General features: G+C 33.9%; 1 protein-coding gene across 1 annotated transcript in view; it reads left to right on the forward strand.

Annotated features, from left to right (window-relative positions):
* LOC143235496 (microtubule-actin cross-linking factor 1-like) overlaps nucleotides 1–22,056 on the forward strand; it is a 217,653-nt gene that overhangs the window by 176,016 nt on the left and 19,581 nt on the right. Inside the window, 15 exon segments of the mRNA XM_076473705.1 lie at nucleotides 1–240; nucleotides 408–509; nucleotides 876–1,046; nucleotides 1,749–1,904; nucleotides 2,201–2,401; nucleotides 2,957–3,085; nucleotides 3,838–4,008; nucleotides 4,309–4,464; nucleotides 8,375–8,581; nucleotides 9,905–10,191; nucleotides 10,883–11,042; nucleotides 11,169–11,366; nucleotides 17,478–17,750; nucleotides 18,079–18,267; nucleotides 21,793–21,974. Coding sequence (XP_076329820.1) covers nucleotides 1–240; nucleotides 408–509; nucleotides 876–1,046; nucleotides 1,749–1,904; nucleotides 2,201–2,401; nucleotides 2,957–3,085; nucleotides 3,838–4,008; nucleotides 4,309–4,464; nucleotides 8,375–8,581; nucleotides 9,905–10,191; nucleotides 10,883–11,042; nucleotides 11,169–11,366; nucleotides 17,478–17,750; nucleotides 18,079–18,267; nucleotides 21,793–21,974 — 2,822 coding nt within the window.

Here is a 22,056-nt window from a genome sequence, read left to right on the forward strand (position 1 = left end):
AAAGATGCTCTTCAAGGGATCAAGCAGGAGATTGACCAGACTAGGCCAGAAGTAGACAAGTGTAGGCAGGCTGGTCAAAATCTGATGCAATTGTGTGGAGAGCCAGATAAGCCTGAAGTCAAGAAACACATTGAAGACCTGGACTCAGCCTGGGAGAATGTCACTACCCTTTATGCTAAGAGAGAACACAATCTAGTGGATGCCATGGAGAAAGCAATGAGTTTCCACTTCACCCTTCAGGTTTGTGTTTCCTACTTTCAAAAATATGAAGTATAGTATTTTGAGTAACAATAATCAAACAAAGGTTTGCAGTTAAAAAATTATTTTAGTAAACATATGTTAAAGGAAGACTAAAATATTAGTTTCTTTAAATTATGAACTCACCTGTCATAAACTACTTTTGCCAGAACTTTGTAGAATTCCTTGACAGTGGGGAAGAAAAATTTGCTGACTTTGGACCAGTGGGGTCCGATTCTGATGCAGTAAAGTTGCAAATTACTCAGCTGAAGGTTAGTGTTTTCAAGGACTTGAAGTATTGTAAAAATTTTTTACTTTCATTTCAAACTGCAGTAATAGTAGATGAGAAGATGAGAGTAGTTACAAGAAATTTCAGTTAATATTGTTGTATCTTAAAGACTCAAATATTAATGTATAAAGTAATTATCTTGTGAATTTTCATTTACCATCAGTACTTCATTTATTGTGTAAAAATGTTTTACATCTTCACATGTAGAAAACAAATCTATAAGCACAAGTTCGTATGTATTAGCTGACATAAATATTAATTTTTATCTATTTGTACCTGTATTTCTGTACTTAAATGTATAGTTTTCTAGAATTTTTGTAAAACCTTATGTGTGTATACTTGACAAAAGGAATTCAAGGTTGAAGTTGATCCACACATGGTAGAAATTGAAGCTTTGAACAGGCAAGCACAAGAACTAGCAGAAAGAACATCCCCTGACCAAGCTCTTGCAATTCGTGAACCCTTAACTGAGATCAATTATCGCTGGGATGAACTGCTGAAAGGCATTGTAGAACGACAAGTATGTATAGTTATAATATTTTTGGAATTTTGCAGTTAAATTTGAGTGAAAACTATTATTCACTTGTATATCTTGTAGTTTTTGTTGTTTTTTATTATAAGTTATTCAATTCTGATTATTTTTCAGGCACACTTAATGATTGCCAACGTTGATGTACCTAAAAAGTGCCATAATTTATTTTATTCAAACAGCAATAACAAAAGAACAGTTACAATAAAATTACTAAAATTTCTACAAAAAATCATTTAACAAGATTTTTTGTGTTGAAATGGTTGACTTTTTTATAATTCTTTTAGTCACCAGATTCTTATTCAGTATTTTCTAACTATCAAGAAAAAGTGTGTGATATTTCTGATATGAAACAAATTAATGTATTTCAGTGCATTATGTAAAATTTAATTATTAGATATGAAAGTGTATACAAATAAATGAAAAGCTTTCCAACACATTATGTTTACAAAATTCTTATTATCTATAGCAGCCATCAGTGGTATGTCTGTGGACTTATACTGCTAAAAACTGGATTTTAGGCAGAGCACAAATAGCCCATTGTGTATCTTTGTGTTTAATTACAGACAAACAAACTTTTGTAGCAAAAATAATTATGCAATAAACTCTGACACACAACATGAAGTAATCTTAAAATTGTCTTCAAAGTATAGAGAAAATATATGTTTAACAACTACTTTTCTTCCATTACAGCAAGAATTAGAAAATGCACTTTTGAAACTTGGTCAGTTTCAGCATGCTTTGAATGAACTCCTGACCTGGATGAATAGAACTGAGAGAACATTGACAGACCTTAAGCCTGTTGCTGGTGACCCCCAAATTATTGAGGTGGAGCTAGCTAAGCATAAGGTAAAGCAGTCAGAAGTTGTATTAATTAACCAAGTCTCTAATCCTTTTACATGAAATTGATGAGATAAAGAGTTGTTGTAAGACTCTCTTCATCTCTCTAGTAACAGCAAAATATTTGAGTAGCATATATTTTTATCTTATTATATCATCATATCTTCATGTTTCTTTTTTCTCCCTGACCCTGTATATGGTACATAAATAAAATATCCTCTGTTATTCATGATGAAATAATACATTCTATTATACTATAATATCCAAAAAACGATAAAAATAGTCACTTCCTGAAACTCTTGCAGGTCCTAGTTAATGACATTCAAGCCCATCAGAGTAGTATAGACACAATTAATCAGGTAGTACATCAACTAGTTGACACAGACCACAGCAGTGACGATGCAAATCTCACTCAAAAAAAGATGATGAATTTGAACACTAGGTGGCAGCAATTGCAAGACAAAGCTACTGAACGACAGAAAGAGCTTGAAGCTGCACTAAAAGAGGTAGATCTCTGAAAACATTGATTGAAGACTTTTTTCTTTGTCTTGAAAGTGATTTAGAATCTATTTCACTATCCAACAAATCTGCATGATCTGTTGGATATAATGTCAATGTGAACTTTATTAAATTAATTTAAAATAAACATTTTTTATGAATATTCCATAAATATTTCTTAATTCAAAATGTTCAGCAATCGTTTTTATAGTTAGTGTGAATGTATGCTAACTATTTCACAATTGTTTGTGGGCTTGTAGTATAAATTTTATAGATGGTTATGGGGATAAAATGAGTCTTTTGTAATTTATTCAGTAAATATTTTGAAATTGGTTTTGAGTGTGTACTACTTATTTCATATGTATGTGTATTAACTATTTCTGTAGCTGAGTATGGGAATATACTAACTATTTTATGGCTGCTATAGATCTGCAGTTTATGCTTTGTAACTAGTTAAGTTTGTGTGTAGTAAATGTGATTTGTAGTTAGTTAGGAATGTATGGTATCTGTGTTTATAACTCGTTATGAATTTACCATAATTATATTTTTGTTTCTTTTAATAGGCTGTAGTCTTTAACCAGGAGATTCAGGACCTTTTGCTTTGGCTCAGTGATGTTGACAGCCAGTTAGCTAATTCAAAGCCAGTTGGTGGTTTGCCAGAAACTGCTAGAGAGCAACTGAATCGTTTCATGGTAAATAAATCCCTTACTAGCTGTCTGTATCTCTTGTTAAAACAGAAAACAACTGCCCCACTTCATGACAGATATACCTCTTACTAGCTGTTTGTATCTCTTACTAGAAACAGCTAGAGAACAACTAACCCATTTTATCATAGGTAAACCCTCATACAAGCTATGTGTATCTCTTGTTTAAAACAGAATACAACTGACCTACTTAATTATAGGAAACCTCTTAAAGCTTCATTTTCAAAATCTTCAGATGTGAGGACTTTTTCATTTTATGAGCCAGAAGCTTCATTACTAGAAGGTTCATAATCTGAATCTTCATAATATTTATTTTCTCTTTCAGAATATTCTTCAATTTTCAAAGAATCTGAACTTGATTTTCTATTTTTAGAAGCATAAAAAATATTTACTTGCACATTGGATTCATTGGAACTCATACTTCAAGATATCTTATGGAAAAAATAATTATTACACACAGTTTTATATACCAAAACGTTTATGCTTCTGAAATTCTAGCACAACCCATGGGTTTGCGTGTGGGACAGTAAAACTAAACGCATTCTTATGTCCCAAGCGACCCACCCATGGTTCATGGGTCATAAATGACCTTTACAATGTCTTTCGCTCATACCTAACATGATGTAAAATTTTACACTCTTTCTAAGAAAGGTAATTGTAAAATGACAAGTGAGACCCTGGAAAGTCTCAGCAAAATAGGCTTGGCAGCCAACATGTTAACTTTTTGTTTTTTACCATAGGAATTGTACAATGAACTAGACTCAAACCGTCACAAACTGGAAACAGTCTTGCAACAAGGACAAGATTACCTAAAAAGATCTAATGAAGAAGCAACTTCAAACCTACAGCACAGTCTTAAAACACTAAAGCAACGTTGGGACAATGTCCTCAACAAAGCAAATGACAGAAAGGTAATCTGATAAATTTATGTTATAAATATGTATACTAATCAAGAAAATAATGTTAAACCTTAGTAAAATAAGCAGGCTATTTTTACATAGACTCTTTATCTTAACGGAGTAAACTTGATATATGTGTGTGTATGTATGTGTATAAGTTCTTTGACAGAGTTCAAAAATTTGTAAAAACAAGTTTTTAATCCATGTAACAAGGACAAATACATATTTCATGTAGTAAAGTTTTTTTTACTATTAATAGTGTACATAGGTTCTGTTGCACAGCTGTGTACTGATTTGTAAATTTCTTCACAGATTAAGCTGGAGATAGCTTTACGAGAAGCCACACAATTCCACGAGGCACTGCAGGAGTTTGTAAACTGGTTAACAAATTCTGAGAAGTACCTGATAACCATGAAACCTGTTAGCCGAGTGATGGAGACTGTTGTGGAACAGATCAAAGATCATAAGGTTAGGATTTTACTTGGATTACAGAGGTTGTAACTTGCTGCTAGAATATTGTAGGCCATGATAAATTATCAACACTAATAGACCAGAACTAAATAATTCAAAAATTAACATATAAATGAATTCTATATAACAAAACTAGATGTACTTAATCACCAGTTGGGTACCTTGCTTTCTGTGATAAAATCAGTTATTAACATATATATCAGGGTGGCCAAACTTGCTTAAAGCAAGAGCCACATATGATACACTTCAGATGTTTGAGAACTGCAAGCTATGAACAAATATTACATATACGTTTTTTATTGTTACATATTTATTTTGTTACATAATTTTTATATAAATATTAAGAAATACATGTACGTAATAATATTTATTCATGTATGTAGTTTTTAAACTGTTAATTTGTATTAGTTTCAATAATCACAAAGTACACATGCATGTACCAAATTTTTTTCATAATTCTGGCTGATTATTGTGAAAATCATATTGAGTATATTAGTAATTTAATATGGTAATGAACTACAGAAACGTCTGAGAAAAATATGCAAATTTGCATTTGATTAGCATTAAATGAGATTGCCAAGAATAAAAATAAGAGGGGTTGAAACAGATATTTTTAATAATATTTATTTTGTCTTAGTAAATATCTGGTCAAAATATGGAGGAAAATATGTGAAACAATAAAATTAGAGATATTTTAATCAGATACCACCTTAAAAAATTATAGTCTCATCATAATATTTTTCTGACACAAACAGACACTGATACAATTATCAGGCTATTTACTGCTAGTAGAGGTCTTGTGAGTTTATATCTTGGTTGTGAGTCATTGAAATTATGGCTGATATGTTGTCAAGGCTGTATGAATTAGCTCCATCAGATGTTGATTTGTAAAGATTGCATGATTCTTCGATTTTACAAACTTTATTACAGAGTACAGTGATTCACAGCAGTATGTTGTGCTGAAAATTGAGATGAGTCATAGACTGGTTTTCTTCAGTTCAGGATATTTTATATCTGGAACTTGCTTTCAGAACTCAATTGTAGAATTGGATTTATGGATCACCTTTAGAACTAGATCCTCCTGTAGTTCTATTAGTTCCATTTCTACAGCAGATGATTCTGTAATCAGAGGTTCGAGAATTGGACAACCATTATTTTGTCACATCAACCATGAATGGATTTACAAGAAAGGTGAAGCAGGGCTTCAGCTTCTGCAAGTTCTCAAACCTGCATAGGAAATTATCAAGCAGTCCTTGTAATTTATCTTTGTATTCTTCCAGTTTATAATCTTTTATCTCAATATCATGTATTTACTTTCCTTTTGAGATTGGGAAGTAATTGAAGTTTCTTGACAATATGTCTCTTTGAAAAAAGTCTTATTTTATTCTGAAAGCTGAAAACTGTCTGAGTAAGATGAGAAACAATCTTATCCTTCCCCTGGAGTGCCAAGTTGACAGTTTGTAGATGATTCATTATATCAGTAAGGAACATTAGATCTTGCATCCATTCACTATTTCCCAATTGAGGATAGAATCTTTTCTCTTCTTCAAGAAAAGTAATAACATGCTCCAACAGATCCACAAACCTATTTAAGACATTGCTGATTGACAGCCACCTCACAATGCAGTAGAAAGAGACATCACTGGGTTTATCTTCAAGCTCTAGTTCTTCAATAAAATTTTTGAACTGTTGGTGGTTTTTTCCCATTTAAGCATATGAAATTGACAATTTCAAGAACAAATTTCATAACATCTTCGTACTTGAAGTATCTTGCTGTCAGGCGTTCATGATGAATAATGCAGTGAACAGAGAGAAACTCTGGAAAGCTGGGATCACTTTTCACAAGTGCAGTTAATCCTGCATTTTTCCACACCATTGCAGGTGCTCCATCTGTTGCAACACTGACGAGTTTATCCAGTGGAATATCAGCATTTGTTAAGGCTCTGTCAAGTGCATTTTAATGTCAACTCCACGAGTTGTTTCTTTCAGTGCCACTAAGTCTAACATCTCTTCTTTCACAGTTACATAAGAGGAAACATAACGATCAAATACTGCCATTTATGGGTTGTCTTGTATGTCTGTAGATTAGTCAAGGGCTAAGCTGAATGCAAGGGAATTCTTTAAGTCATTTTGTATTTTTCCTGCAACATCAGCACTGATCTGGGAGATACATCTCTTTGTAGTGTGGCATGAAGCTGGTGTTTGTGTTATTAGTCTCTGAAGTTTTGTGTTATTTGGATCTAACTCTGTAACAACATTAGCTATATTCTTCTTAACAAATTCACCATCAGAATATGGGAGTTTAGCACAAGCAATATTCCATGATATAACAAAACTAGCTTCAGTCATTGTATCAATTTTCTTACTGAACATTGTCAGCAGTGTCTGCTGGCTATTTAGTGATGATTTTAACACAGTTAATTTGTTTTTTCATAATTCTGATTTAGGTGGATAATCAGACAAAAAGCTTTTGTGATTTATTTCATATTGGCATTTCAAGTTACTGGCTTTGTAATGACTAAGTAACACATTGCAGATAAGACACAAAGATTTATCTCCTTTAATAGTGAATGCAAAATATTCCTCCCACTCTGACTTAAAATTTCTGTTTTCATCTTCATACTTTTGCTTCTTACAATTTGATGATGCCATCTTCCATCACAAAATTTTCACACACTTCTAAAAAATTAAGGTGAAAAGAAACAATAAGTTCAAACACGTACAACACAACCAAACTCTACAGAGCCCAGTATCACATTAACACTCTGCTAATTCACTGCCCGCAACACAGCCACACATGCCACAATCACGTGATTGCAAGCCACCCCTACTAAAACTAACACTGTCAGCACCAGCTTGTATGATTACTGATTCTCCAGCACAGTTCCTCTTTAATTTTTGCTGATCTGAATTTTCTTTAATCAATGACTCAAATCTAGCATTAAAATTAGGATTTAAATTCTTAAACATATTTACTCACCATGAACATTAAACTTACGTTTTAACCCAGTGGACTCTCATTTATATTAGGTAAATAATTATAAAGCTTGAAAATTTTTTATTTACCTTTATATTAGTTGTGATGCAAAAAGGAGCTCAGCCAAGATATTTCCATGAGATGCGGTTTGGCCACCCCTGATATATACAGTACAGTAGGTTTCAGTTTTAGTAAGGACCTGCAATAACCTTTTCTTAGAACCATTTGCCAAACTTTGCAAATTCAGCTATAAATTTTCTCAAGAGTTTGTAATAATAAATGCAGATGGAGTTTCTTATTAGCCCTTGCAGAGTAAGCAAATCTCATAATATTTTAAACAAATGAATAAAATGTAGCAGATTGTGTTAACCAGACTGTCTTTTCAAAATTCCAAAAATTCAAGATTTTTCTATTATTTATGCCTTAAAATGTAAATGTCAATTTTATAAAATACTGTTATTGTATGTATAAGTAATATATATATATATATTATTCCTGTAACGATACAAAACAGATAGCATAATCCATTGAGAAAGGAATATGAAAGAAGAAAATGAATTCATTCAACAGTTTTCTACATGCAAAATGCTGCATACCTTATTGAAAATGTATTTGTAGAGATTGAAGTGTTTTAAAAGGTTAGCTAAACAAAGGTCGTTCTTCTCAGACCTTTTTTGTGGAGCGTGTGTTAACCCTGTAATAGTTTTCTGCATTTCAAAGCTGACAAACTGGATTTGAATGCCTCAAAATATTCCCCACCCTTTAAGCTTTGAGTTCATTATAAAAGTGGCATTCATTTTCTTATTGTGGATGGTATTGTTCTGTTGATTAGTTGCTTATAATTTGTTCATTGCAGTTCAAAATTACAGATGATGACAAATGGCACAAGTAGCTTTGCCATAAAAGTAATACTGTTTTTTTTTGTTTCAGAGTTTTCAAAAAAATCTAGGAGCTCACAGAGAGGTGATGTTGAACCTAGACAAGAAGGGTACCCACCTGAAGTACTTCAGCCAGAAACAAGACGTTCTTTTGATTAAAAACTTGCTTACTAGTGTGCAGCATCGCTGGGAGCGAGTTGTCTCCAGAGCTGCTGAAAGAACTAGAATGTTGGACCACGGATATAAGGAAGCTAAAGAGGCAAGTTTAACTGAACTTGGTGCATAAGACACATGCAATAAAATCATACTTAATCTATCTAAGTAAAATTTATATCTTTTCATGTGTTAAAAGAGCATTATACTTTTTATATTGTGGAGTAAAGTCTCAGCTTATGATCAAGTATATATTAAAAAGCACTGTTCATACAATGATAGTGTGCAAGACATAAATTACTCTGTTTTTCTATTATAGTTGGAATTTCTTACATGAATAACTTATTTGTTTATGTTCATATGCTTATTCTAATAGACCAAATATATTAAATTATTTTCATTTTATATATTTATTCTTCAAATTTCTATTTTAACCTTTGTTTGTCTACACTTCTTACTATAATGGAGCAATTGTCTGGGCTTTTATATATCTATTTATCTATGTGACTGGAATAATAAATATAATGGTGCAATCTCTTGTTTCAAGGTACAATAGGAAATGTGCCACCTATTGAATGGCACTGCAAATGCAAATCCATAAAAAAAATTCACTTTGGATATTCAATATTTAGAGAATTAGAAAAAACATCTATGGTATGTGCAACCACTGTTTCTTTAGAACAGGACATAATCTAAAATAAAAGTACTTTTATTATTACAACAACACAACTTTCACTAGGATCGTATGTGAAGGAATGATTATACCTTCATTAGTGTAATTTTTAAATGTGATACTAAAAACGAGTTCTTAAAAAATTGTTTTTCAATAAAAGGTTGAACTTTTAATTATATAAAAACATTACAGTTTGTATCAATAAACTTTATGAACATTTTGAGATCAGTACATTGAATCGTTTTGAAGCAATGAGTTGTTTATAATTAAAGAGCACTACATCAACACTGTTTCAATGCAGTACTTTCCAGAAAAAAATGTTTTGAAGAATGTTCAGTTTTTCTAAATGTTTTAATGAGGTACAAATACTACAGTTACTAATCACTAGGACAAACTGTCTCCATAGGGCAGCATTTTTGCTAGTATGTATAAAGGACCATAGTCAATTATACCTTTAATACTCTTAAAAATAACTGTTTACAGAATGCATACATAACCAAATTACTGACATAACTGGAGCAGAATAATGATGTCAATAAAAGATAAGTAGAATACTGTTAATTTTAGGTCTGTTTCAGACTATAATAGATTGCTGCTTATCCTGCTCTTATTAACAATTGTACCTTTCATTGCATAGGTACTCTTTTAATTTTAATTATATAGTAAGCTTGTTCATACTGTAGTAAATTAATCAAGTTGACGTTTATCTCTAGATAAATGTATATTTAATTATTTTAATATACTGTGTTTAATCAGTTTGATGATGCATGGAGTGAACTAATTTCTTGGTTGGATGAGGCTGAAACAACACTTGACAGTCTCACTCACATTGGTAAAGACCCAGACAAAGTCAAGCAGCTACTGAATAAACATAAGAAATTCCAGCGAACCCTTGGAACTAAGCAGTCTAAATATGACAACACCATGAGAATTGGTCGTATTTTGAAAGATCGCTGCACCAAAACAGATATTCCTGGTCTACAGAAAATGATTGATGAGTTGAAAAATAAGTGGAATGCAGTATGTAACAAGTCAGTTGATAGGTAGGTTAAAATTCTAACTGAAGCAGTGTGTAAAAAGTTTGTTGCTAGGTGGGTTAAAACTGTGCCTGAAGCAGTGTGTAACAAGTCAATTGATAGGTAGGGTAAAAACTACTTGAAGCAGTGTGCAACAAGCTTGTTGATAGGTAGATTAAAAACTATGCCCAAAGCATTGCATAACAAGTCTGTTGATGCATGGGTTATAACTGTAACTGAAGCAGTGTGTAAAAGGTCTGTAGCTAGGTAGGTTAAAAGTGTGCCTGAAGCAGTATTTAACAATTTTGTTGATAGACAGGTTAAAGCTCTATATGAAGCAGTGTGTAACAAGTCTGTTGATAGACAGGTTAAACTGCACTTGAAGTAGTGTGCAACAAGTAAGTTGTTAGGTGGGTTGAAAACTACTTGAAGCAGTATACAGCAAATCTGTTTATAGGTAGATTACAAACTATGCCTGAAGCACTTTGTAGCAAGTCTGTTGACAGGAAGTGATAGGTAGATCTATACCTTCAATAATAAGAGCAATTTCATATCTGTTGTGATTAATCCTTAGTGATTTTTTTATAAAATGATTTTATAAATATTTTATTTATAAATAAACAGACTGTTGGTCATTTCTGGCCTCTTTCTTTGAGACTCTATACCAGCCTTAACTTGTTATAGTACTATTGAAGATGTTTTCTCTTATCTGCATTAGACAAAGGCAGCTGGAAGAAGCTCTTCTTTACTCTGGTCAGTTTAAAGATGCTGTCATGGCCTTGCTAGAGTGGTTGGAACGAGCAAAAGCAATGGTAGCCATTGAAAAGCCAATTCATGGTGATCTGGACACAGTTACCTCACTTGTTGATCAACACAAGGTTGGTAATGTTTCACGAATTTAAATATTCTTGAAATTGTGCATTTTTGTCAGTGTTTTACAGCTGCATGTGCTAGATGGTTAATTCCTAACTCATATAGCAATGAAATTAACTCTGTTCTTCCAGATCTTCCAAGATGAGCTACAGAACAGAGCCAACAACTTGAAATCTGTTCGTAGAACAGCCAGTGAACTTTTACAGACTGCAATTCCTGAAGAAGCAAAGCACATTCAAAGTCAGGTGAATCAGCTGAATGAAAAGTGGGAAGAACTAATTAGATTAAGTGATGATAAAGAGCAAAGGTTAAAGGAAGCCCTTAAAAAGGTAAACCTCACCATTAGATAACTTTCAAAATGAGTCATAGAATAGTTTATCATTAAATAAGTAACAGTATTAGTTAAAAAGTAAAATTTATAATTAGATACGTTTCAAGTCCAGAAGTAAAACTTTTACCATAAAATAAGTAACAAGAGTAGTCAAAGAAAAGTTTACCACAAAATAAATTATAAGACTATTCAAAAAGAAAAGTATGCCATTAGATAAGTGACAAGACTAGTCAAAGTAAATATTTTCATTACCTCAAAATCTAGTTCTGATGGATATGAACTTCTTCACATACAAAAGCTTAAGCCTCTGCATATCTACTTATAAGATTTTCATGAAACTAGCCTTAAGCTAACTCTCACCTAATAAAACTAAAAAATAGGTGTTTAACTTGAACTGTGCTAGTGGACAATGACATTATCATGTGACAATTACCTTCCACCAATAGAAGGGCAACACAAACTTTTTGCACATTAACTCCTCTTAAGCACTTGTGCTTGAAACAGCTTAATTCTTAGATGAGACTAGAAGAAAGTGTACTGGAAGTGACAAAAACAAGTGGAAAGGTGTGTGGAGATATTTATGATAAATGCATTTTCTGGAAAAGAAAATGTTAACTTCCAAAACAGCACCACACCTTCACATTTAGAATACATAGAATCATGCACTATAATCACATTTAGAATACATAGAATCATGCACTATAATGGTGGAAAAGCCAGTGCAAAAATTAAACCTAGATAAGCTCACTTCAGAGAGTGCCTGAAGGAAAAGTTCATGGAGTGTGGCAACTGTTAGCAGGAACTCCATTAAGGCATACTTGTGGAAGATTGTATCTCATCTGAAGCAGTGTATACTCTTAGCCCAGAAGGAAACAGTGTAAAGCCCTAAGAGTTCTAAAAGTTGCAAGGATGAGCAGTATTTGATCCTGGCCAACCCAGAACCTGCACACAGGTGGATGGTGAGACAAGAAGTGCGATCAGACCATACAGTGTGTGTCACATCTCAACTCAACTAGACAGATTCTTGCTGCTGGAGATGAGTGACTAGCAGTTTGAAGAGTAATAACATACACTACACAGACAGTATAACCATACTTTAATTCACACTGGCACTGTACACAATCAGTGAGGAACTCTTCAAGGCCCACCACATCCAGTTACTAGGAACTTGTAAGTAGCAAGGGTCTCCCATTCTTTATTTGAAAAAAATGACAGAGAATTCATTGTATGTTTGTCAGAAAGATGTTTTGCTGGAGACAGTACACTGGGCGACCATAAAACCCTATTTTTAAAAGTTGGTAAGTACAAGTGAAAGAAATGGGCAAACACTTCCCTGGTGTTAGCTTTTGCCATGATAGTCCATGGAATGGTACAGTCTATATTGAACAATTGAGTATTTGTAATACCATAAGGATAGCACTAATGGTCTTGTGGAACATCCCATCTCAACAGTGGGTACTGATAGAGCCAAAATAGATGGGTTGAATGCTTTCCATTATCCCCTGTCCCTAAATTAACAGTGTAAGACAAGAGGGAAGGCAACCAGTCATCGCCACCTACCACCAGTTCTTGGGCTATACTTTTACCACATGGTGTTGGTGTAACTGGGATTTGAACTCTCAACCCTCAGATCATTAATCAAGCATTTGGCCATGTGAGACCTCTAAGAGCAATGCAGAAGAAAATATACTTTCAAAGACAGCATGAAGTTGTATTGATGAACAGCATGAAGATAAAGGAAAACAGACACGAGGAGTTTCATGTTCATTCTGAAGAATTTTGTCCAAGGATAGGTGAAAACAAAACACGAGAATGAGATAGTTGAGGGATCTGATGAGATGAAATGTGAAAGAATGATCACTTTTCCATGCTGCCAAAGTGTTAGGAAAAGGGCTTGGTCTGGAAAAAGGAAATACAGTGAAAGAGTGTGCAGGAAGCATTGATGGCATGTATATATAATAACCATAAATTTTTTAAGCTATAAACAAAACACATTAAAATTAAACAAAATATGCTGCATATTTTTAAAAAGATCCTAGGGTACAGGCTACAACATGGCATTATAAAATATATCCTAGGCTTTGGAGGTGACTGTGGAATTAATCAGAGGTTGGGATTTGCTGTTTTTAATGCAGTCCTTCCTCATGATTTTGTTTACTTAATTGGCTTCATTTGAATATAATTATTTAATTTCACTATATGTATATATATATATATATATATATATGAATAACAGTGACTACAGGCATGAAAGAGAAGAAAAAATGTCTACAGAGAAAAAGAGAAAATTAAATATAGAGCCCATGCATAAATCCATAACAAAGTTTCAGCCATGCACAGGAGTAGGACAAGAGTGTTGGAGTAAAGTGTAGAGAACAAAAGAAGAAAAACTAGACAGCAATAGAAAGGCAAAATTGTGTAGATAAAGCCACCTGGAAACCAGTAATCCACAGTTGAGCAACCATGTAACAAGAGGTCAAAAATGGGCCATGGTAGAATGGCCCAGAGTAAGAGAGAGGCAGATGAGCCAATGTCAAAAAACCTGCCATTTCTTTTGATAGAAGGACAGAGTTGAAGGATAATGGTAATGGTATAAGAAAAGTTTACACATATGGAGAGTCCCAGTCCTGTTGGTAATTGACTGGATAAATCCCATGTGAAGGGATAACATCCCTGGGAGAGAGAAAGAAATGTGGTTGGAGCAAGAAAGTGGGGGCTTGAACATTAATCAACAAAGCAGAGAAAATCAGGGCTGAGCTGGCTAAAGAGGCATCATCAGTAAAACCCAACAAGAAATGCTGGGTATCAAAGTAAGGGTATGAGAGGGGAAATCCAGAGGAAGATAGGTATAAAGAAAAACAAATGAGATCAGTCTTGACTGCCAACATCATTTACCAGGGCCAAAGGATGAGGAACTAGAAACCAAAATGAATGTTGGAGTTAAGAGTGGCAAAGGCATTGATGAGAGGCATGTCCAAGTGAAAGCATTCCAACAAAAAAACCTGAAAGTTAAGAGACTACTCCATGATTAACCAATCCACAGCAAGAGGGAGGAAAATGGAAAAATGAGCAAAGAATGGCTAGAAGGTCACAATATCAAAGTGAAGTGAATGCTACTCTACATTCCACACACTCAAAGTTATGTAGACATTCAAAGACACTTCCCAGTTTCACAGAGAAGCATTAATGAAAAGATGGAGACCTGGTCAGGGGTAGCCATGGGATAATCACTGTGGTGCTGACATGGTTGAAACACTAAAACAAATCCATGAGAAGGGAGGTGCAAAATTGAGAGAACAAGTCCCAATAAATATCCTATCAGTTCTGCAACTACCACTGAAAAAGGCACATGTAGCACCCAATAATTTAAGCCATACATACAAGGGAAAATGGAATTCCCAAAAACAAAAGAACCTCATGTGCTGGGTTAAAAGGAGAAGGACAAACCACAGGGACAATATGTTCTATCTCTTGTAAGAAAAACAGTGAAGGTCAAGCCTCATACAGAGAAGAATAGCAGGACATGCTCAGATGTACCACATTTAGGGGAAATGTGAAAAAAGACTTGGAAGGCTTGAAAGATGAGCAGCTTCCTCCTAGAAAAATGCAGTCATCCTGAGAAGAGACAAGAAAAATCCAATGATCCAATTAAAAATGAAACCCAGTCACAACCCCAAAACAAGGTGAGTAAATGCTCATGATGCAACTATAGGTATAAGGAGCTGCTTGAAAGCCAAAAGCAAGAATATGGAACTGGAAGGCCTGACCCTTATGGACAAAAAATAGAAAGAACTTGGAGGAGAGGACAATCAGAATGTGTAAAATGGTATTCAAAACACTGACTCTCTTTAACCTCAGAACAGGTTAAAAGAATCACCTGAGAGAAATGAACTTCTCCATATGGAACCAAGAAATATAAGAAACCAGTTAAAATATAACAGATCAATAACCATGTATTTCTAAAGATGACTAGTATGCATATTAAAAAACTTAATTAAAATAAAGTACAGAATAAATTTTACCTTCTTAGGTCATTTTCAGAAACAGTTTCAAAGAGTCTTTGTCAACCTGAAGATGACCTAAGAAGGTCAAAACATTGTTCTGTACTTTATTTTAATTAAAGTTTTAATAACAGTACCAGCCATTTTCATAATACATGTTTACTTCAAGTAGGTTTCTTGTCATCATGAGATCAATAACCAGATACCAATTCCCAGTTTTCCTGAGGACCACAAAAAACTTGATTAATAACAAGATATAGGGGTAAATTACGCTATCCATAGATGTTTTTGACCAAGAAATATGAGAATACATCCTCAATATACTGAATATAAAGGTTAATGGAAGCAAAAAAATGGGATGGAGGAGTAAAAAGAGGTGGAGAGTTACGCTGCAAGTGAGAACCTGATGAACACAGTTGTTGTATAACAACGAAGACTCAAGCTAATAAAAAAAAAGACAGATGAAGCTCAGTGAGCCAGATTTGACAGAGTAAGTACCGACAAGACAAGTGATGACCCTAACATTAGACAGTGGAAGAATTGGAAGTACAAGAAGGCCAAGGAAGGAACAGATTATCAAACTTGAGAAAGATGAAAAACCATTACAGATAATGAGGAGTGAGGAATAGACCACAATAGTTTGGGTCTCCAGTGGATTAGGAACACCACAGAAAAACCTATGGGAAAAGAAATGAAGCCTGACTATGCTCATTGATATAAATAGGATAAGGAAGTGTCTTGGCTAAATGAGCATCCTGTCCCAACAGGTCCTAATGCAGAGGAATAAGGTAAAGATGGATAGAGCAGAAGATACAGTGTAAGTCAATGTAGTGAAAAGAAGAGAACAAATCTCTTCATAAAAGCTTCCTCTAGAGTACCATGAAATGGCTCATATATCAGGTGAAGGTGGGAAGTGGTAGCACTGGAGGGTGGTAAGAAAGAAATGACAGTAGGAATATTGAAATCTAAGAAGAGAAATAGTTGATAAGACATTTAAAAGACTGGAAATCAATTAATAGAAATGAAGAATGGCTGTAAGCCAAGACAAAACAGTAAAAGAGACTAGGAGGATGAAGCATGTTCATACAAGCATTCACTTGTTCTAAAAGAACAGCATGAACTCTAATGTCAAGTGAAAAAATGAAAAACAAAATATTATTGAATATGGGTTTTCTTTAATAAATCATGTGGGAAATAAGCCACAAAGGGAAAAGAAAAAAATATATACCTGTGAAACCATGTTGAAGAAGAAATTAAAAGAACAAAGAACTTTCACAGGTGAAGCTATGCCTAGAACAAATCCTGGTGGGGAAATAACTAATCAAATCACCACCATTCTAATTATGTCAAACTGGGAAGAACTTCAAATAAAAAGACAGGAGGAGGAGGAGAAGGCTTAGTGTACATGTAAGGGCCCACAACACATTAAAGAGTGGCTGTGATGCCTCCCCACACACACAAACAAGGAGCTTCTAGTAGCCACAGGTCTCATATTAGGAATTTCATTGCTATCATGGGATGAAGCAGAAATTATCATTAATAATAAGTAAGCAGAAACAAGAGTATGTTCTTTTTACTTAAGTAAGGAAACAAATTAGCTAAACAGAATGAAAGCTGAGTCTCATTTACTATTGAATATTTCACATAATTGAACAATAACTTAAAATAATATGTTGATTCAATATAATGCTTGGGAAAATAATGTTATTTTAAGTGTGAATGCATAAGGGCAGTTACTATGCCACATGGTAATGTCATAAATTAATGCAGTTTGTATTAAACGTGATTTTTAGGATGGTAGCTTAAAGCTAGTTGTATGCAGATCTAATAGGCATACATGTGAGGGATCAAACTATTTAGTGAAAAAGGTTAGGTAATGACTCAGAATCCTTTTGTGATCACATTTTTACATATTATACTGGAAGGTGTACAAATGAAACAGATTTGTTTCATCTCAAGAATTATTTATGAAAATTAACAGGAACTATTACTTTTTGTTATTGAAATTTACCTTGGTAAGTTAAAATAATTACAAAAACATATCAAGATGAGATCTTATGCTTAATTATTATGCTTTGAAAATATATAAAGTGAATATCTCCTACTAGGCTGAGCAACTCCACAAGATGGTTCACAGTCTCCTTGAATGGTTGTCAGATGCAGAAAGAAAATTGCGATTCACAGGGCCATTGCCAGATGATGAGGAATCAACACGTCAACAGATTAATGAGCACCAAAATTTCTTGGAGCAGCTCAAAGTACAAGAAGGAAACAAAGACAAAACCTTAGCACTGGCTCAAGAAACCCTACAACAATGTCATCCTGATGGAATTACTATCATCCGTCATTGGATTACAATCATCCAGTCCCGCTGGGATGAGGTAAGATTCTTGTAAATCTTTCAAATGCACATGTAGTAGCACCAGGCTATTTAATCATGCACACTGCTCTTTTCTTGTTCTCATGAGGACACTGTAATGTATAGTATTCAATAATATACACACATATTATTGTTAAAGACTTACACAGTATTATAAATAGTTTGAAAAATGAAAGGTCTTTGTTTAAATTCTGATTTTATGATTTCAGAAACTTGCTTTCATGAAGTTTTTAATCTTTTGCCATAATTTCCAATTTTCATGAGCATTATACATTTAAGATTAAAGAACAAAAAAAGATTAAATAACACTTCAACTGTGTGCCATCCAGATATCTGTGTGGGCAAGGCAACGAGACCAGAAATTGAAAGAGCACTTACGATCACTGCAAGACATTACAGAGCTGCTAGATGAACTAATGAAGTGGTTGCTTAAAGCTGAAGATACATTGACCATCCAAGAAGCTGAACCATTGCCTGATGAATTGCCACTCTTGAAACAGTTAATCACTGATCATCAGGTAATATTCCATTTGAGTAATAAAATGGTACAAGACATTAAACAAGGTGTTATACATGTAAGGTAGTAATGTTGTTAAAGACAACCAGGCACTATAAATATTGGTTAGTAGTGTAGACAAAGGCAACCAAATATTTCACATGTCGATTACTAATGTAGGTAGAGACCATCACACATTACTTATGTGTCAGTTAGTAGTGCATGTACAGACCACAAACCATCACATGTATTCATTAGTTATCAATGTAGAGGCCACCAAACATTACACATGTTCATTAGTAGTGCACATAGTGACCACCTGACATTACACTTGTTTTTTAGTAATGAATGTAGAGACCACTAGAAATTATACATGTAGGAAGAGACCACCAGACATTATACGTGTTTATTAGTAATGTATCTAGTAGCCATTAAACATTACGCATATTCATTATTAATGTATGTAAATGCTATCACGTGTTACACATGTTCTTTAGTAATGCATATAAAGGTCGCCACACATTGCACGTTTGTTGATAATGTCTGTAGAGACCACCAGACATTACATGTTTCATGAGTAATGTACACAGAGACAACCAGACATAGGTATGTTGGTTAGTAATGTAAATAGAGACCACCAGATATTACATGTATTAGTAATGTCTTTAGAGACCACCACACATTTCATGTGTTGGTTAGTAATGTATGTAGAAACCATCAGATGTTACATGAATTGGTTAAAAACTACCAAACATTTGACATGTTACATAGTAATGTATGTAGAAACCACCAAATATTATTCACATTTGATAGAAATTTATCGAGAAGCCATTAAGCATTATACATGTTCATTAGTAACATACTTAGAGGTGGCTACACATTATTCATGTTCATTAGAAATGTATATAAAGGCCACCACACATTACGTGTGTTGGTTAGCAGTGTATGCAGAGACCACTGAGCATTTAACCTGTTGGTTACTAATGTATGTAGAGACCACCAGCTATTGCATGTGTTTGTTGATAAGGTATGTAGAGACTACTACACATTACATGTGTCTATTAGTAATGTATGTAGAGACCATCAAACTTTACTCATGTTGATAAATAATGTGAACAGAAATCATCAGACATACACAACCTAACTAATAATGTAGGTAGAAACCACAAGACAATACATATGTGTTGATTAGTAATATTTGTAGAGGCTACCAAATATTACACATCAGTTTGTAATGTATATAGAGGCCACCAAACATTACACGTCTCCAATAATAATATATGTAAAGCCTACTAAACATTTAACATGTTGGGTAGTAATGTATGTAGAAGCTCTCAAACATAATTTATGTTTATTAATAATGAAGGTAGAGATCATCAGACATTACTCATGTTGGTTTGTAATGTATATAGAAACCATCGAACATGCATATCTTGAATAATATGTAGATAGAAATCACCAACCATCACACGTTTTGGTTGGTGTGTACATAGAAGCCACCAAACAATGCACATTTTTTGTTGCTAATGTATGTAGAGGCTAAAAAACTGAACATGTTTGTTAGTAATGTAGGTAGAGACAACCAAACATTACACATGTTGGTAAGTGATGTATGTAGACAGCACTAGGCATTACATATGTCAGTAACATCAGTAGAGACCACAACACATTACACATGTTGGCTTGTAACATAAGTAGAGACCATCAGATGTTACATGTATTGACAAATAATGATAGAGAGACCACCAGACATAACATGTGTTTTTTTATAATGTATGTAGAGACCAGTAGACATTAAACATCTTTGTTAGTAATATATGTAGAAACTATTAGACATTACACATGTTGGTTAGTAATGTAGGTAGAGATCACCAGACATTATACATGATCGTTAATAACATACATAGAGACCATCAAACGTTACACATGTTGATTAGTGATGTACGTAAAGATCACCAAACATTTAACCTGTTGGTTAGTAATGTATGTAGAAACCATCCAACATACACTTATTGCATAATATGTAGACAGAGTCTGCCAAACATTACACATATTCCTTAGTAACATATGTAGAGGCCACCAAAAACCAAATTCTGAATAATTATTTACATACTAATTATACATTCATACATTTTGGTTAGTGATATATGTAGAGATCATCAAATATTTAATCTGTTGATTAGTAGTGTATGTAGAGACCACCACATATTGGACATGTTGGCTGGTAACGTCAGCAAAGACCACCAGACATTACAAGTGTTTGTTTGTAATGTGTGTACAGATCAACAGACATTACACATGTTGGTTGGTAGTGAATTTAGAAACCACTGGGCATTACAATTGTTCATATGTATAGATCATCGGACATTACACATGTTTGTTAAAGACTAGAAAACATTTAACATGTTAGTGACTAATGTATGTAGAGACAAGCAAACATTACATATGGTGATTAGTAATGTATATGTAGAGGCCACCAGACAATAAACATATTGGTTAGTGGTTTATGTAGAGATCACCAAACATTTAATCTGTTGGTTAGTAACATATGTAGAATGTACCAGACATTACATGTATTAATCATGTCTGTAGAGACTACGAACATTTAATATATTGGTTAGTGATGTAACCAATATATTACAATCTTTACATCAAATATTACATGTATTCATTAGTGAATGTACATAGAGACCACCAAGTGTAACACATGTTCATTAGTAATGTATGTAGAAGCCACCAAACATTACACATTTTTGTTTGTCCACAACACCTGTTGAGAACATCCAACACTGGTACTTGGTTGACCCTAACCTCTAGTTCCAGTGGGCCAGCTGATTGACCCAAGGAGGGCCACCCCAAGGCTGCCCGTCTACAGGAATTCAAGGCCAAAGTGGTGTGTTAGGGTTGGACCCTTCAACCACCAGGATCCTCTCCTCCCCTTTACAGGTTGCCACAAACAGCAAACACATGGGTGGATGTTTAGATCCCAGAGGAGGTAAACTGAAAGAACAGAACCTTCCCTGGGAGGTCCCTTCACCACGTACAGGAATCCACACTGAGGGGTGATGATTTGTGATGTATGTAGAGACCACCAGTCATTACACATGTTGGTTAGTAATGTATGTAGAGACCACCATACATACACCTTGGTAAGTAAAGTGTATAAAGACCATCAGATATTACACATGTTGGTTAGTAATGTAGGTAGAGTGTACCAGAAATTAGGTGTGTTGGAAAGTAATATTTGTAGAGATTGCCAGATATTACATGTTGGTTAGTATTGTAAGTAGTCTACCAGATGTAATATGTGTTGGTTAGTAATGTATGTAAAGACTACTAGACATTTGACATGTTGGTTAATAATGCAACTAGAAACCACCATTAATTATTTACATACTACATGAGGCATTGCTCTCTCCACACTCCCCTTTACATTTTTTTAATTTCTTTTAACATCATCTTCCTCAAAATATTATTCCATACATGAAATGTATTGTTGCAGGATATATAGAATGTTATTACCTCTTACAGTCACTTGTTTTTGCAGGATTTCATGGCAGATCTGACTAAACATCAGCCAGAAATTGACAGGGTCACAAAAGCTTTCTCTAGCAAGAGACAACCATCTAAACAATATCGTTCATCACATCATGTTAAAACTGGAAAACATGATGACCAAAGACCAAGTCGTGGGACTGGGGCAGCTGCTCCAAAAACATCAACACCTTTGTATGTTTTTGAAATGCACATTACGTGCTATTGATTGATTGAATACATTATTTATGCTATTAATTATAGTAAAATAAATCTG

This window comes from Tachypleus tridentatus, chromosome 12, assembly GCF_004210375.1.
Source record: "Tachypleus tridentatus isolate NWPU-2018 chromosome 12, ASM421037v1, whole genome shotgun sequence".
NCBI lineage: Eukaryota > Metazoa > Arthropoda > Merostomata > Xiphosura > Limulidae > Tachypleus > Tachypleus tridentatus.